At 45.2% G+C, this 15,390-nt stretch overlaps 1 protein-coding gene and 1 long non-coding RNA gene across 15 annotated transcripts in view; one reads left to right on the top strand and one right to left on the bottom strand.

The window, feature by feature from the left end:
- LOC8042907 (transcription factor SOX-6) overlaps window positions 1-15,390 on the top strand; it is a 295,892-nt gene that overhangs the window by 270,359 nt on the left and 10,143 nt on the right. For 6 of the 14 annotated variants that reach the window (XM_040498469.2, XM_040222529.2, XM_040222523.2 and 3 more), the window contains 5 exons: window positions 233-383; window positions 4,793-4,919; window positions 6,982-7,191; window positions 9,003-9,170; window positions 14,928-15,135. In XM_040498469.2, coding sequence (XP_040354403.2) covers window positions 233-383; window positions 4,793-4,919; window positions 6,982-7,191; window positions 9,003-9,170; window positions 14,928-15,135 — 864 coding nt within the window. The remainder of the gene's footprint in view (window positions 1-232; window positions 384-4,792; window positions 4,920-6,981; window positions 7,192-9,002; window positions 9,171-14,927; window positions 15,136-15,390) is intronic. The other 8 variants (XM_040222527.3, XM_040498473.2, XM_040222526.2 and 5 more) reach the window with 3 other exon arrangements.
- LOC121045548 lies at window positions 379-7,155 on the bottom strand. The gene is made up of 5 exons (XR_005797764.2): window positions 7,092-7,155; window positions 6,899-7,019; window positions 6,386-6,497; window positions 4,803-4,911; window positions 379-568 (listed from the first exon to the last, which is right to left on the bottom strand). It is a non-coding gene; the product is annotated as an uncharacterized LOC121045548 (long non-coding RNA).

The following is a 15,390-nucleotide window of genomic DNA, read 5'->3' as shown; positions in this document are numbered from 1 at the left end:
CTTTTCATATATATGTATTTATATAAAGATATGAAATTAGTTGTACTAATGATAGGCAAAATCAGAGCAGTGTTCAGCAAATGCAATACACGTGGCCTCCAATTTAATTTCTTTATGCATTGGGTGTTGAAACAAGAGCAAGTAACATTGCAATCACTTTTCTCTGCACAGCCTTCTCCGGCATTTTTTTGTTGCTTCACGTGAGCTAACCCATGCTTTGGTCTTTGTGCAGCATTAGTGGGAGCCCAACACCGGCGACGATAAAGCACGAGCTACGGGAGTCGGATCGTGGGTCGATATCTCCCCGGGGGTTCCAGCCAGGGATCTCGCCTCATTCAGCAGCAAGCCTGCTCAGTGCTACCGCAGCTAGTGCTCCGATCTCGGTAAGAAAAAAGTCGTATTTTTCACCCACAATGTGCGAAGAAACAAAAGCAGTAGCTGTAGCACAATCGCGCAATGCGGGTGGAATAGTGCCGTCACATACCTGAGGATGAACGTGTGACGTGGTTAATTTTCATAGCTGTCGTAGTTGGCGTCATGGATGCCACTGACGACTGCCACCAGTGATCTGGGAAGTAGATGGGTGAGTGCGGTAGAAGTTTCTAAAACCATCCAACATTACGCATAGCATAGCAACTAGATACGGCCAAAGAAGGATTTCGCATAACGCGAGGAATATTTGAAAACAACTGTTTGTTTAAAGCAGACGACACGAAGATTCTCCCTTCTTCCCGCCATTCTTGGTGGGATACCCCAGGGCTGCCCTTTTCGCTATCTGAGCACAGTACGGTTGACTGGAAGTCCCGACTTCCCTCTCCTCGTGTCAAGAGGGGAGAAAACAAGGGTTTTCCAATGCTTAGCGTGCGCAGCGACGACAACCTACCAGGACGAAATCTCTTCAAAGAGCCACCCATAAAGTTATCGCTTTAAGAAGCAGCAGCGCTTAGTCCCTTGTTTCGAACTGACGTTGCCACAGTGGATCACTATGGGAGGTGTTCACTAGCCATCATCGGCATGAGCTGTGGATAAAGCAGCTTATGGTCTGCTACAAACAACAGTTTTGATGGTGCAAGAGTCTTGGTGAATACTCGCTGTCATCACACACTTAACCAAAAAGCACACAGTTATAACCACCAATGAATACTCCCTATGCAACCCTTTTACCTCTAGCCCAAGATGAAATGCAATTTCATAGTACCTTTGTAGTAGAATCGATGCACATGAAATATGCAAAGAGCTGTGGATTATGGAATCGTTGCATGGTTTGCACTGGAGACACATGATAGAGTTCAACCTGAGCCGGTTTAGGAACGCTGGTCTGCCTAGTTACCTTGCTTGCAAGCAACAATCTAGTCATCTCTCCACATCTGTCAAGGGGGGGAGCTTTTAAAAAATTTACCTTCACTATACGAGTCCCAGGAGCAAACTCGGTTTAACAGAGCAAACACTGGCAAGGTGTTAGAGGCAAATTACGTAAATGATGAGATCAGGATGACACATCTCTCCAAGGCCCAACTGGATCAAAAGACGGCGGCTGCCTTTTGCAAGAAATTCACGCCTTTCAGAGCCTGGCTCACTGCGCTCCGAGGCCAGGGCCCTCTGCGATTCTCTGAACCTTCCTAGAGCCTAATCAGCTCGCCCTCCCAGCAATATCTTTCTATCTTTTTCTCGGCCAAAACCCACAAACCAGGCATTCCACTTCGTAGCAGTATCTCGGAAAAAGGCTGCAGGCCTAAGGCCCTTGGGCGTGTTTCTGAAAAAGCAACTCTCAGTTCTTTTGCTCCCTCACTCCTTCTGCATTGACAACTCCACAGCTCAGCTAAAGCTCTTAGACAAACTTCATTCTCCTTGGAACACCGTCGCCATTTTCTCGCTTGATGTAGTTGAGATGTATTATAGCCTAGACATCCCACTATGCTCGGTTTCGTCAGAGACGCCATTCACCTCCACAGCGCGGTCAGGTTCCAGAACTCAGCAGGAATCTCAGTGTCGGGGTCTCTGGAGCTCATCGACCTCTAGCTATGCTCAACCCGATGAAGCAGGAGGGAAAGGTCTTTGCCCAGAAGACTGGGGTGTGCATCGGTGCGTGCCTGGCCCCCATCTTGGGATAAATCTACCTGTTCTTCCTGGATAAGCGGGTTTCCAAAACCCTTGCAACTCTTGCCTTAAACACATCCATCTTCCGATATGTAGACAACTACCTCATCGTTCATTAAGCTACCTCAGATCCTCAAACTATAGCACAGGCATTTTCGGATAATTCGTTTGGCCTAAAATTCACCAACGAGGACCCCACGCAAGAGGGACTGCAGTTTCTGGACCTTTGCCTGCATCCTTTAGAGTCCGGCAATTGCTGGTTTTTCCAGCATAGATTATGCAAACCAGTGCTTCCCTTCCCCAGTTAACGTTTGAAAAAGGTAAAAAGCGGAATTGTTCAGAACCTCCTGAAACTCATCCCGATCAAAGTCATGCCCTCACCTGGTCTCAACGAGTTGGTCCCTAAAGCTCACCCGCTTCATCAAGGTGGGCTATTCGAAAGACTTACTCGCGACCCATCTTAAATCCATTATCACAGCTCAGGCCACCGGCACACAACCTGAGGGCAGGCCTCACGCATCCCGCTTTGCGTGCATTCCATATGTGCACAACATTTTTCACAGAATCAAATCATTAGCACCCCGACACGACACACAGGTTTTCTTTTCATGCCGCCTCAGGCACTCCTCGCTCTGCAGTTCGTACCTTGCAGACATGCGAGCGTCAACTCAATCCTGCTCAGGTGCGGGCACATTGGTCAGATAGGGCGATGTCTAAACAACCATCTGAGGGAGCATGCCAACGAGGTCAAGCAGGCGGCTTCCAATTCATTCGTTCATAGCTCCTATCCAATAGCCCAGCACGTCGGCGCCTGCCCGTCCTGCGAACGAGAGTTTTCTGCTGCCACCACATCTGGAAGCCATAGGTCGAGATACGGCTGCGAGATAATCGAAGTTTTCGCCATGCACCATTCTTTACAAAACATTGGATCTCCATCTCTCTGTGTCTCTGACGTCGACATGGCTTTTCTGTGTCCAGAGTTACAACAAACTTAGGTGCCTTTGAAAGGAAGTTTCTCTCCACCCTTTCATCCCTCCTTGAGGTCACTTCGCTGATTACGCTTCCTCCTCTTCACTAGACCTCCTTTGCTCCTGCTGCCGCAGCAACTTCGGCGAGTGTGGTCGGCTCAAAAACATGTTTTTTTCTCTCTCCACTTCCACCCTCTTTTCCTTTCCTCCTCAACTCTTTCAACTCAGTGCGACAACAGTCGCAGATGTTCACGCAATGTCCTCGTCATTTATGCAATTCTCCTCTAACACTGTAACTTTACCGGCACGCTCCATTTCCACAAGCATTGTCAACGTGACAGTTTTCAATTTCAAAACAAGAATCCAGCAGGTTTCCATTGGGATGACATCTAATGCTGCTATGCTTTTAATTAGAAAGCGATGCTCCAATGCCTCTCACTAATCCCTAGCACCATCCCGTCTTCAGAGTAGAATCGTCGTTCTGCACAAATTATGTCACATCAGAAAGTAAAATCGGGAGTGCCGCAGGGGACCGTGCTGGGTCCAGTGCTCTTTCTTTTGTACGTGAATGATTTACCCAATAGTATTCTTTCAACCATCCGTTTGTACGCGGATGATTGTGTGGTGTATAGGAAGATATCTTGCATTAGTGATTGCATTCAACTTCAGAATGACTTGATTACCCTAGAAACATGGTGTAAAAAGTGGCAAATGCAAATCAACATCTTAAAAACAAAATTCTTAAACTTCAACACTAAGCGAAGAGCCACAGTGTTTAGCTACTCTTTTTTTAATACGCCCATTGAACATGTGCACACGTACAAATATCTTGGGGTTCATTTCATGTCAAACTTGTCATGGGAAGCTAATATTAATCATGTCGTTGTAAAGGCAAACCAAAGCCTCGGTTTTTTGAGACGAACACTGCTTATGGCTAACCGGGAGACAAAACTCGTAGCTTACGCTGCCCTTGTTCGCCCGCAGCTCGAGTATGCATCTACAACATGGAACCCCCACCAGGCTTACCTAATACAGAAATTAGAGTCAATCCAAAACAAGGCAACTCGGTTCATTCTTAAAAATTACACACACACTAGCATTACTACGCTAAAAAAAAGAACTCGGCCTTCCACTGCTCGCAGAAAGAAGGAAACTGACCAGACTAGTTTCACTACACGCTTTGTATTATCAGGCCCCTTTAAAGAGAGAATTGTACTGTCCTGCGGCTCATCACATTTCTCCTCGTACAGACCATTCTCAGAAAGTTCATCTGGTAACGCCAAGGACAAACCTTTTTAAATTCTCTCCACTGCAGTCATCACTTTCAGAATGGAACTCTCTGCCAGAACATATTGTTACAATTCAAGACTCATCTGGATTCAGAGCTGCACTTGCTACTTTTCTCGATATTTAGCAACCTTTAACCCTGTGTTTTTCCTTTCATTGTTTTTGTTTGTTGTCAAAGCCCCCCCTTATGTAAAGCCCTATGGGCGCTTTAAGGGAACAATAAATGAAATGAAATGAATGTTAATCATTGACAAAGTTCCCTTAGGTGGCGGACAGCCCACTCATATTATACATGTCTTGCTGTACTTCCTTCATGATTTTAATCGCAGCTGCTTGCTGCTGTACCAGTCCCCACTCCACATTGCTCATATGCCATAGGGGCAAGAAAGTAATTATTAAGTAATAGAAAAAACATTTCCTCTTTTTCTATGCAACGGCAGATGGGCTCACCATTTCTGTCGGCCGCGGCAGCGTATCCCGGTCTCCCGCCTCATTTGAGAGCACCGGCTAGCATCCCAGTCTCCCTCTCCAGTCTCATGGGACACCCAGGAATACCCTCCTACACAGGTAAGATTGCACCTCTGTGCCCTCTCGATTAAAATCAATGCTTTATGGAATGACGTTCCTTCTAGAAATGACACTGTTACTTTCAGCATTAATTGAACAGAAACTTGTTGCATGGTCTACAAAATTCCACGTGAAAAAATATGTTCTCTTTGGCTTTTACAAATATTTTACCTCAATGTGTGAGGCATCCTTTTTTCAATCCCAGACATGCATAAAGTGATCTCTCGCCTTTAGGGATCAACTTTTACTTTATAGACTTGTTAGGTTACAACTACCAGTTCTAAAAGTGCTAGTCCCTTATGATACAATTTCTTTTCCTTTGTTTCATCTAGAGGTTGACCCAATGTAGGTGACAGGTTAAGAATGCGGCAGAAGTTCCACCTTCAATGCAAGCTTTTTATCTTCAAAAACACTTTGGCATCTTGTGAGCACGCACACTCAAATACCGATGGAAGGCAATGAGCACAGATTGGAAGCAGAGTTTCTGCCACATTTTTAAGTCATTATCAACCATGGTGCAGCATTTAGCTACGATTAAATGCAGAACTCCATTTCATCTTAAGTTCCAAAAGGTAAGGCTCCTTTCTGTCTTGGTGCTTTCCAAGTCAGTTTTCAACTCAAATTATTCCTACGCTTGACTCGGTGTGTCATTGTTGTATGAAGTGACTTATTTGAATGTGCTGTTGATTGATCGAACTGCATGAGTAAGTTTTTAAATATGTTGTGATGTGCTACAAGGTGAGCATTAATTAGGCGGTGTTCCTACATTTTTCAAATTTCATCGTTCAGACTTCTAAGTGAAAATCAAATATGGAAGCAGCATGCCTAGTGGTTCCTTTAAATCTAATTTTCTAACAAATCACTCCATACTTGACGGCAACTTTCTTGTGCGACAGGCTAGCATAGCTTCCATAAGGCGGCAGCCTCGCACATGACTTTGTCTTGTAACACATTAGCATAAGCTCTAGTGCCAAATAAAGCCACATGCTCGCGCAAGTAGCTTTGACAGCATTGGAACACCGTGGAAACAACGCCTTCCACAACAATGTGGCATGAGAGATTCAATGCCAAATCTAGTATACCTTTCAACGAAAACATGGAAGGACTATGGAAAATAATACATAAGGAGGAAAAAGAAAAAAAAGAAAGAAAAACATGTTCTTTGAACGTGCAGCATCAAGACTCCAATTTCTGTGGTTCAATTGATTGACATCATATTGAAATGCCAGTAGCCATGTAGCTAGACTTGGGTAGGAAACTCCCTACAGAAGGGCAGACTGTGTTTCACTATTATCGTATTTTCCGAACTATAGTCCGTACTTGGTGCATAATCCGGCAAAACAAATTTGGGGTCAAAAATAAAAGCTTTTGCTTAGATAGTCCGCACTGGGTGGATAGTCCGCATGCCGAGCACAGTCCACACTTAGTACCTAGTTCGAATGTAAAGGTGATCATATACGGCATACCTTGACAGATGCCTGCTGTATGAGCTCACCAAGAAGCTTGTATCACACATAAATCAACAGTAATACGCTCCGTCGTTCAAAAAATCCCTCACGTCTTGTCACAGTAAACAATCTGAAAAAAAAAAAAAAATTCCCATATAGTCCACTCCACACCTGTAGATAGTTTGCATCTGGTAAAATTTCTACATTTAAACACGTATAGTCTGAAACTATAGTCTAAAAAATATGGTATAGTAACTGACAGGATGAGAAAGACAGGGAGTTCCAGTTGTTGCACCTCTATCATAAGCTTTCTACCTGTGGTAACACTCTGGCATCTCATGAGCTTTGAGCGTGCTTGCACAGCCAAAGTATAACGTAAAGCAACGAGTGCCTGCTGGAAGCTAAACGTCCGAAGGATCGAAATGCCCTGCCGTTCTCATCCTTTCGGTGTCTAAGGAGACTTAGCCACTTCAGGCTCAAAGAAGCGAATTCTGTGGCTGCCGGGAGCTTTCTTTTGAAATTTCTTACTACCGGCTTCGCCCGTCTTTGTGCATTGTTGCTTTGTCCGTAGCCAGGCTGCGACTTATATGGCCTTGGGGTTGCGCCATGCTCAGAGAGGTTGGCGATTCTAGGTGGCCTGCTCTCGGGCAGCCTGGGGGCCAAGGAGATGAGTCACCACAGCTCCCTGGTCGGGCAGGACAAGCCCTTCCCGCTCCACCTGTACCTGCCCCAGTCCACGGGTGCCCTGCCCAGGCCGCCAAACTCCTCGGCGTCGCGCAGGGACAACGACAGCTCCGCGTCCGAGACGGAAACGAAAGGATCGGGTGAGTGTTTTCAAAGATGTACACTGAACTTTGCGGGGAAGGAGTGTTTTCTGCAGGAAGCTCAGACAGACGTCTGATGTTTGGCCGAGAGGCTTAGGGGCTCTGAGGGAGCGGAACTACTTGGCAAAAACTTTGTTTCCGGCAAACTGTCGTAGATAAAGACACACTGACTGTCACAGTCTTTCCTGACGAAAACTTGGCTCAAAGATTCTCGGGCAAGTGTTAGCTGCCAAATATTTGTGACTGCTGTATTTCTGAAAGGCGTGGAACGAAGATTTGGCGTCAACAAGAGGAACTTGAAACATGCTTTTATGTTGCTAATACTCTAAACTTGTTGTTTTTTTTTTCTTGTTTTTTTTCGAGTGCCTGTTTTAAAGTGCATGCTACTTTATACGACACAGACAATGCAGACAGATGGATATGTGTAACAATGTGCGATATTTTTTACTTCTTGGTGCCGTATGCTATGATTTAGAATTCACAGACAACTATGTGGGGTTTGAGTGAGGTATTGAACAAGTGAAACCAGTTTTTGCCCCCCTAGTTTATTTATAACACCAGGCTCAATTGATTTACCTGCGCCTCTTGCACCAGTGCAGAAAAGTGCAGGGCTGCATACTTAAGCGCCTTTCACACATATGCAACCGAGTAAGAGCAAGAGAGACCAGACCGGTTTTTAAGCCTCTTGCGACGTCTTGGGACCGGATGCGCTGCAGTGTATCCGGTCCTAAGAGATCGCAAGAGGCTTAAAAACTGGTCTGGTCTCTCTCGGTCTTACCTGGTTGCATATGTGTGAACAAGCCTTTACGGTGTGTGTATTAAGATACGACCGGAAGCACACTGCCCTACACTTTCCTACACCGGCGCACGAGGTGCAGGTAAATCGAACAAGCCTACTACATATCCACAAGCATCAAACTCCAGATATGAATTGTACATTGCTTCTTGGCCTAGAAAATATATGAATACCATAATACAGTGCAATCCACTTAAAACAATAATTAGAAAACCCAAAAATTCAATCGTTATAACTGATTATCGTTGTATCTGAACTAGAAACTAAGCGTTTCAAGTCCAAAATCTCTAGAAACAGATCGTTATAAGCAGGATACTGTTACATATATGGTATCGTTATAAGGGGATTGCACTGTATCCCAAAAACTGCACCCCCCACCCCCTCCCCAAAAGACAACCCACCCCTATTTTTGGCAAGGTTTGCTATTTTTTTTTTTTCAAAAACACTGAAAGATAGGCAGTTACTTCTAATATTTGCAGGGTCCTGGCCACCTCGGCAGAAGTGGTGTTACTTATCCGAACAGGAAGCAAACATTGCTGACTGGGAAGGAAACTCGTCTTTTGGTTTATCGCCCCTCCCCATAAACCCAAGTTTCGCATGTCACGAAACATAAAACAAGCATATTTTCCAACTCTTTTTGACCGCACACTGATAGTTAGCTCACTCCTTATTTTCACACCCGATTTGCTTTTGACTTTAAGTAGGCCATCTCTCGGGGTATTACGGTACTTGTAGGTTTGGAATAGCAGGAAGGGCTCCTCCCACAAAGCCTTCCACTCTTTCCACTTTAGCAGAGCAGACGCTATAGGAAGAAGGGGAGTGTAGAGCGCGGAGCCACCAAACACGAAGAGCAAGAGCTTTGTGGGAAGGACTTTTCGTGCTATTTTAAGACTGCAACAGTCCATATCCTTACTTCAGTGGCTTCTTTCTCGCAGCAGAGAATCCGAGAATCAGATAACGATTTCTTTCCCATCTTAGAGAAGATCATGAAAGCCCGGAATTGCTCACTGTGCAGGCAAGATAGCAGGTGCCAAGATCATCCGCCAGACGAAGAAGGACCCCGATGGGAAGCCCCACATCAAGCGGCCCATGAACGCCTTCATGGTCTGGGCCAAGGACGAGAGACGCAAGATACTCAAGGCCTGTCCTGACATGCACAACTCAAACATCTCAAAGATACTCGGTGAGAAAGTTTGCCCGAGGTTTTAGCACCTTGGCTGCGCGTTGCACGCCGGAAATCTGAACGGTATTCCTACCCCAGAATATCCTTTTCAAAAGTTCATTGAGCAACATCGGCAGTTGCCACAGCTTGAAGTCTGGGAGTCTAGCTCAATGAGGGAAGGAAATATCTAGAGGAACATGAGGAGAATATAAGTAGAAAAGGGAAAAGAAATTCATATGTTATGAAGCTCAAGGCACTATAGAACTATAATAGATGTGAAGTGGTCAGAAGTATATGGAAAGGTGTGATGGTACCAGGACAGTCTTTTGGCAATGCAGTACTGTGCATGAAGTCAGAGGTTCAATCAGGATTAGAAATTCGACAAAGAAGCATAGGCACATTGGCACTGGGAGCACATGGAAAAACTTTCAGCCTTTCCACTCTGGTGAAGAAGGAAGACCAGCGGAGCTGTACAATGGAGAGCAACAGCCGGCCGCAAGTCGGCAAGCCAGAGTGGAAAGGCTGCCGCCATCTATGAGTGACGGCGGCAACCAGATATGTGGCTTGCCGCCGTTGCTCATAAATGGCGGTAGGTGTCCAGAGTTCGGTGTCTTCATTCCTTTGCGGGGGACACGGTCTTAGAGAAACTAGCCCTTAACAGCTCCGCTGTAAAAACACCAAATGAGGGAGTACAGGGGGACATGGGATGTGCATCTTTCGAGAGCAGAAAGGCAATTAGTAAGTTAAAATTTGAACAAAGGTTGACCGAAATGGATGATATGCGGTGGGCACGGAAGGTATTCAAGTTTTCATACATGAAAAGTTTAAACACAAAATGGACAAACTGAACCCAAAAGCTTACATTTAAATACCTACACACTGGTGATGGGGCTGAACAGACTACTTCAGTGAAAAAGGGGGTGAAAGAGGCAGAGAGGGAAGGAAGAATGCAGGAGAAATCAGCTTTAACAGTGTACAGGTCACGAAAGCAGGACACAAGAAAGGGAAATGTGTTTGACAATTCACTGGGAAGTTCTTTGCTGTTTGACGTGAGAACGGGAGTTTTGAGGGCAATGAGGTATATAGCTAAATTTAAGGAGACAGACATATTATGTGCCACCTGCCATAATGATAGCAACACACTAGAACACTTTGTTTTGAAGTGGACGGGGCTTCTCCTTGCCCTCCCTGAAGGGTAACGGATTTGGCCGGGGCCCTAGGTTTTACTGGTGATGATGGAATTGGGACTCCCTCTCACGTGACTCCGACCCAAAGTCTCAACCCTGTCTCCCAGTGAGTCCGGCGCTGGGGTAACGCCGACAAGGTTGGACCAGAGGAAAATTGGCGACTCCCTCACCAGGGGGAAGAGGCAAGGGGGTGATGTTTTTAGTTTTTTTTGCCCGATCCCCCGAAGGTCATTCTGGTGATATTCCACTCTGCCTGGTGATAGTTAGGGGGAGAAAATTGGTCTTAGAAGGGCGGGAAGGTTTATGTTTTTGTCTCTTAGACCAGCTGGCGCAAGCTACTGCCCGTTACAAAGGGTATAGTCGTTAACATCCATCCATCCATCCATGAACACGAAGCACGCAATTGGATCTGAGTCCTCGGCGCAAGTCGATGCAGCACTTGTTTGAGATATCAGCCTTGCCGAATACGTGCTCAGAATGCGCGATCGAGCAACAGCGAACATACGCCGTTTCAGACTTTCGAAAAGGTCTATCGAATGGGGCCACAGATAGAAAAATATTGTAAAATATTGGGCATGCGCACATGTCACAATAGGCGCTGACCTGGCTTGTTGAAACGCTTGACAACTAAGCAAAGAACACGTCAAGCGCCTACCCCAAACGTCCGGGCCCACCTAGCTTAGGGTGACCACCCGTCCCGCGACTCGCAGGACTGTCCCGCATTGAGGGCTGGTGTCTCGCAAGAAATTCCAAAATCTTCAAAATGTCCCGCATTTTACATTGCCATAACATTCACTACGCAAATTATGGCGCTTCCGAACAACGGGCAAGCGCGGAGGTCGCTGATAAACGTGTGAATCTCGATGGTATGTCATTTTCTAGCCAAGCACTGCGGAAAGCAACCGTCATACTTTCAGGGGACTAAAGCGCATGCGCCGTTGTGCCTCTCCCCTTGATGGCAAAGTATTGCAAGCGAAAATTGCTCCCCAAAAGTTGAAAAATAAACTATTGTAATTATTTGCACATCATACTGTATCAAGCGAAAGGGTTGTTGTAGAAAGCTTTTTTTTTTAGTAAAGACGGCCACACAAGGCAGAAAACCTGCAACTTACAACATTAAAAAAACAACATAAGGTTTGATTTTTGTGTACGAGCATTTTAGTATAAGAGCAAGTATCGACAGGAAACAGTAAGCCGAAAAATATTTACTGTTTCCTAATTCCTTTTGATGCATTGGGGTCTGGTGCAGTCGATTTTTATATTTTCAATTTCGAAACTTTTAATAAAATATTCACCATTACGATTAAACAAAAATATATCACTGTCAGTGAAACTTATCTTAGTTTAATTGCCGCGTGCAATTCTGTACAATTTTCAGGTGTATAATAAATATGTTTTGGGACAGCACAAGATTTTGGGGTGTGCGCATTGGTGAACTTCCTTTACTACTTATTTCTTAACTCGTGAAAATACCGCCCTCCTCCTACCTCATCCTCCTCTCCCCCTCCCCTCCCCCCCCCCCCGGTCAGGGTGTCCCGCATTTCGCCGGCAGGAAGGTGGTCACTTTAACCTAGCTATATGCTTCTCCGCATATCAGCGGCTTCTCCAAGCACTCTGGTGCAAAGCGTCGGAGCCCACCCTATTATATCTGCCTTTTCTGTAGTTCTGCTCTTGAACTCATCTAGTGCCCACCCCAAGATTTTTTTAAGATGTCTAGAAATTTTGGTTGGGTACACACGCTTGGTATACGACTAGAATTGCTGCTCAGGAAGAATGATTTGTTTTTTCAGCAGCATGATTTCTGGGTTTATAGCTACGGGTGAGATGAAGTATTGACAGATAATGAGTACAAATGATCATGAAATAGAAAGAATTGAGTGAAAAAGACTTGGGAGAACACAATCGGAAACAGCCCAATAAACATAGATGCATGATTACTATTATGTATGGCCAGTCTTGGTGCAGGAACCACTGGCTGCCAGCCATAGGCGTCCGCAGAACGTTTTCCAGGGGGGAAGAAGAAGGGGGGGGGGACAACAGCACGAGTGCGTTTCGGGGGTAAACAAACATACGAGGTGCTCCTCCTCAACTATTGATTTTATCGTTTATTTGCGACTCTACAGATCCGCCCTTTAGCGTGGTCAACGAGGAAAGGATTATTGGAGAGAGATGATCCACTAAGTTCGGCTTACCAGAGGTTGAACAAAAAAAGACTCAGCCCCCAAAAGCAGCTACTTTGGAAATTATGCATCTCTTTGAAAGTTCCCCGATGTTTTAATGAGACGAAAGGATGTGGGGGGAGAGAGGGTGTCGTTCTGCACCTCCCCACGAGCTCCTATTTCACCATCCCTTTTAGGAGACATTTTTTAGAACCTATTGCAAACTTGCATCCAAACCAGGCTTGTACAGCACTCACTACAAGTAATCAAATTACTTGTAATCTGTTAGTTGTTGGAGTGATTTAGTAATAGTTTATTTACATTTATTAGAAAGCAATCGCAAGAATAATCTGATTACTTTTGAAAGTATTAAAATTGCTTGTAACTGCTATTTTTTTCCCTTCCCGGAGGAATCCTCGAACAAAATCTCAGACAGGAGGATGAAAATTGGTTGATTAGGAAGATAAGTAGTTCATAATTCTGTGATTATAATCCAATAATGGGCAGTATGAAAGACCCATTGTTAAACCGGCAGAAAACTGTTGTTTTGAAAATCAGAAGTAATTGCAGAAGTAAAGGGACACTTTTTCAGGCAACGGCCAATTACTTCTTACCTCGAGTAATCAAGTAAGTCAGAATAACTGCCACTGTCTGTTGCAATATAAAATCTGAAGTAGAAGAATCACCTCCAAGGAAAGCTTTCTACCTTCGGTAACTCTTCGGTGCATACGCAACCAAACCTGATGGAAGGCAACGAGCACAAGCTGGAAAAGGAGCATCGCCCGCCAATTTTAAGTTGCAACAGACAATAAAGCATTCCTCTAGAACAGGGGTCTCCATACTTTTTCGCTAAGGGTCCAGATCAGGAATCTGTCTCTGTCTCAAGGACCGGAAGAAAAATAAGTAAATATAAATGAGGAACAAATAAATAAATAATCCTAAGTAAGCAATTGTTAGATACAAAATTAAAAGTTAGAGTCAGAAGTAAAAAAAACAAATGACTGTAAGGTGGATAAATAAACCTAGTTTATCTTTAAATGCAGTCTTTAGCTATAAACTATAAAATTACACAAGAATGGGGACCCAGAAAACTGACCAGGCATAAATCAAAGTGCACAGAAATTTTGGCATGTTCCAACAGGGCAGAAGACTAAGAAATCAGAATGAAAGAACTGATGCTGCCAATATGTAATAGATACAACACAGGACACTAAGCTCAATATACATAGGAATGCACAGGAGGTTTAACATACGATTTTACACAGGTATGAAACAGGGGACCAAGAATGGTACGTTGGCGAGGACAATGTCCATTGAATAATATGACGAGGGGACACGCCTACAATAGGAAGTTTTTTCTCTTTTTTTTTTGTATCTCGGTTTAAGCGGTTGGTGCGCGTTGCAGCGCCGTTTCTATGTACGCTTATTTTCGTGCCAGTAGCAAAGCGGGCCTGGAAGGGTTGTGGACTGCCCCACTGGCCAGTCGGAAGACCTTTGCGAGCTGGAGTTTAGAGATCTGCACTAGAAGCTCTCTGGATGGCACCATTTTATTGTACTTCAGAACCATCTGCCTATATCCAGGCATTTCAACGGATATGGCGGGGAAAAAGGGGGAAAGGGCATGCGCCTGAACTCGACGGCAGACCACAAACCGCACAGTCTCAATGTCTGGGCAGTTCTGGTGGGCTATACTGCCGGGACTGCCCAAACGTATCCAATGCCTCCTAGATAACAAATCCATAGTGCTGATAGAGATGTCGTCACCAGCGAAGACCAACGCTAGGCACAGATTGGACACGATAATTCTGTCAACGTTCGACTCAAACTTGACTCGTAGCCGAGTGCTGACGCAGTACTCGTTTTTAAATCTGTGTCCAGCGTTGGCCTTCGCTGGCGACGCAAAAATGTCAGCACTACAGCTTTGTCTTCTAGAAGGTGTTGACATATCGGCTCCATTTCTCTCTCTCCTCTCGTTCCAAAAACGTTTACATGACTTTATTCACCCAAAAATCAACGGCGCATCACTGAACCCTTCGTCTTGTGAACCGCCGTACTATTGGTTCGAACAAGATGCCAAAGTTTCAGAAATAACCGTAACATTGTTCCAAATTTTCTGAAAATTTCAATGGAAAGATAGGGCCTATTCTCGATAACTGGCGCCATTCAGCTCCATGTATTCAAGGGCTCCTACGTCGGCTGCCATCTTCCGATTAAAAATGTCCGAAAATCATTTGTAACTTTTGAATAAGAGTAGTTCTGAAGCTCTGGCATCTGCTTCGGACTGCTGGCGCTACATTTGAGCAGAGAATGAGCGTTCGGCTTGGTGTAGCGTGTTTTTGCGGTAAAAGAAACCCTTTAAATAGTTTTGTAAATAGCCCATTTGCAGTGTGGTGACGGCGGGACCTCACCTTGGGGCTCTGGTCCGTGCGCAGGGGCCCGGTGGAAGGCCATGTCCAACTCGGAGAAGCAGCCATACTACGAGGAGCAGTCTCGGCTGAGCAAGCTGCACATGGAGAAGCACCCGGACTACCGGTACCGGCCCCGGCCCAAGCGCACCTGCATCGTGGACGGCAAGAAGCTCCGCATCTCCGAGTACAAGTCCCTCATGAGGGCCCGAAGGCAAGAGATGAGGAACTTGTGGTGAGGCACGCCACGCCCCCACAACCTGGCCACTTTGCACTTTTTATTGTACGGCAGGCTCGCATGCAGTCACGTGTTATTAAAAGGAAACTGAAGCTTGTACTATTCGAGCATGCTGGTGGCTATTTTAAATGATTAGAAAGAGGAGGCATAGGGGACCACGCAGATGGGGCACTCTTTCAAGTTTAACTACATTTATTATCGACGTCAAGCACGGTGTAAGACTGTAGAGTGGTCTTGCACCATGCTTGAGCA

This window comes from Ixodes scapularis, unplaced genomic scaffold (genome assembly GCF_016920785.2).
Source record: "Ixodes scapularis isolate PalLabHiFi unplaced genomic scaffold, ASM1692078v2 PGA_scaffold7__128_contigs__length_106722199, whole genome shotgun sequence".
Classification (NCBI taxonomy): Eukaryota; Metazoa; Arthropoda; class Arachnida; order Ixodida; family Ixodidae; genus Ixodes; species Ixodes scapularis.
This window is presented reverse-complemented; position numbering and strand designations above follow the sequence as displayed.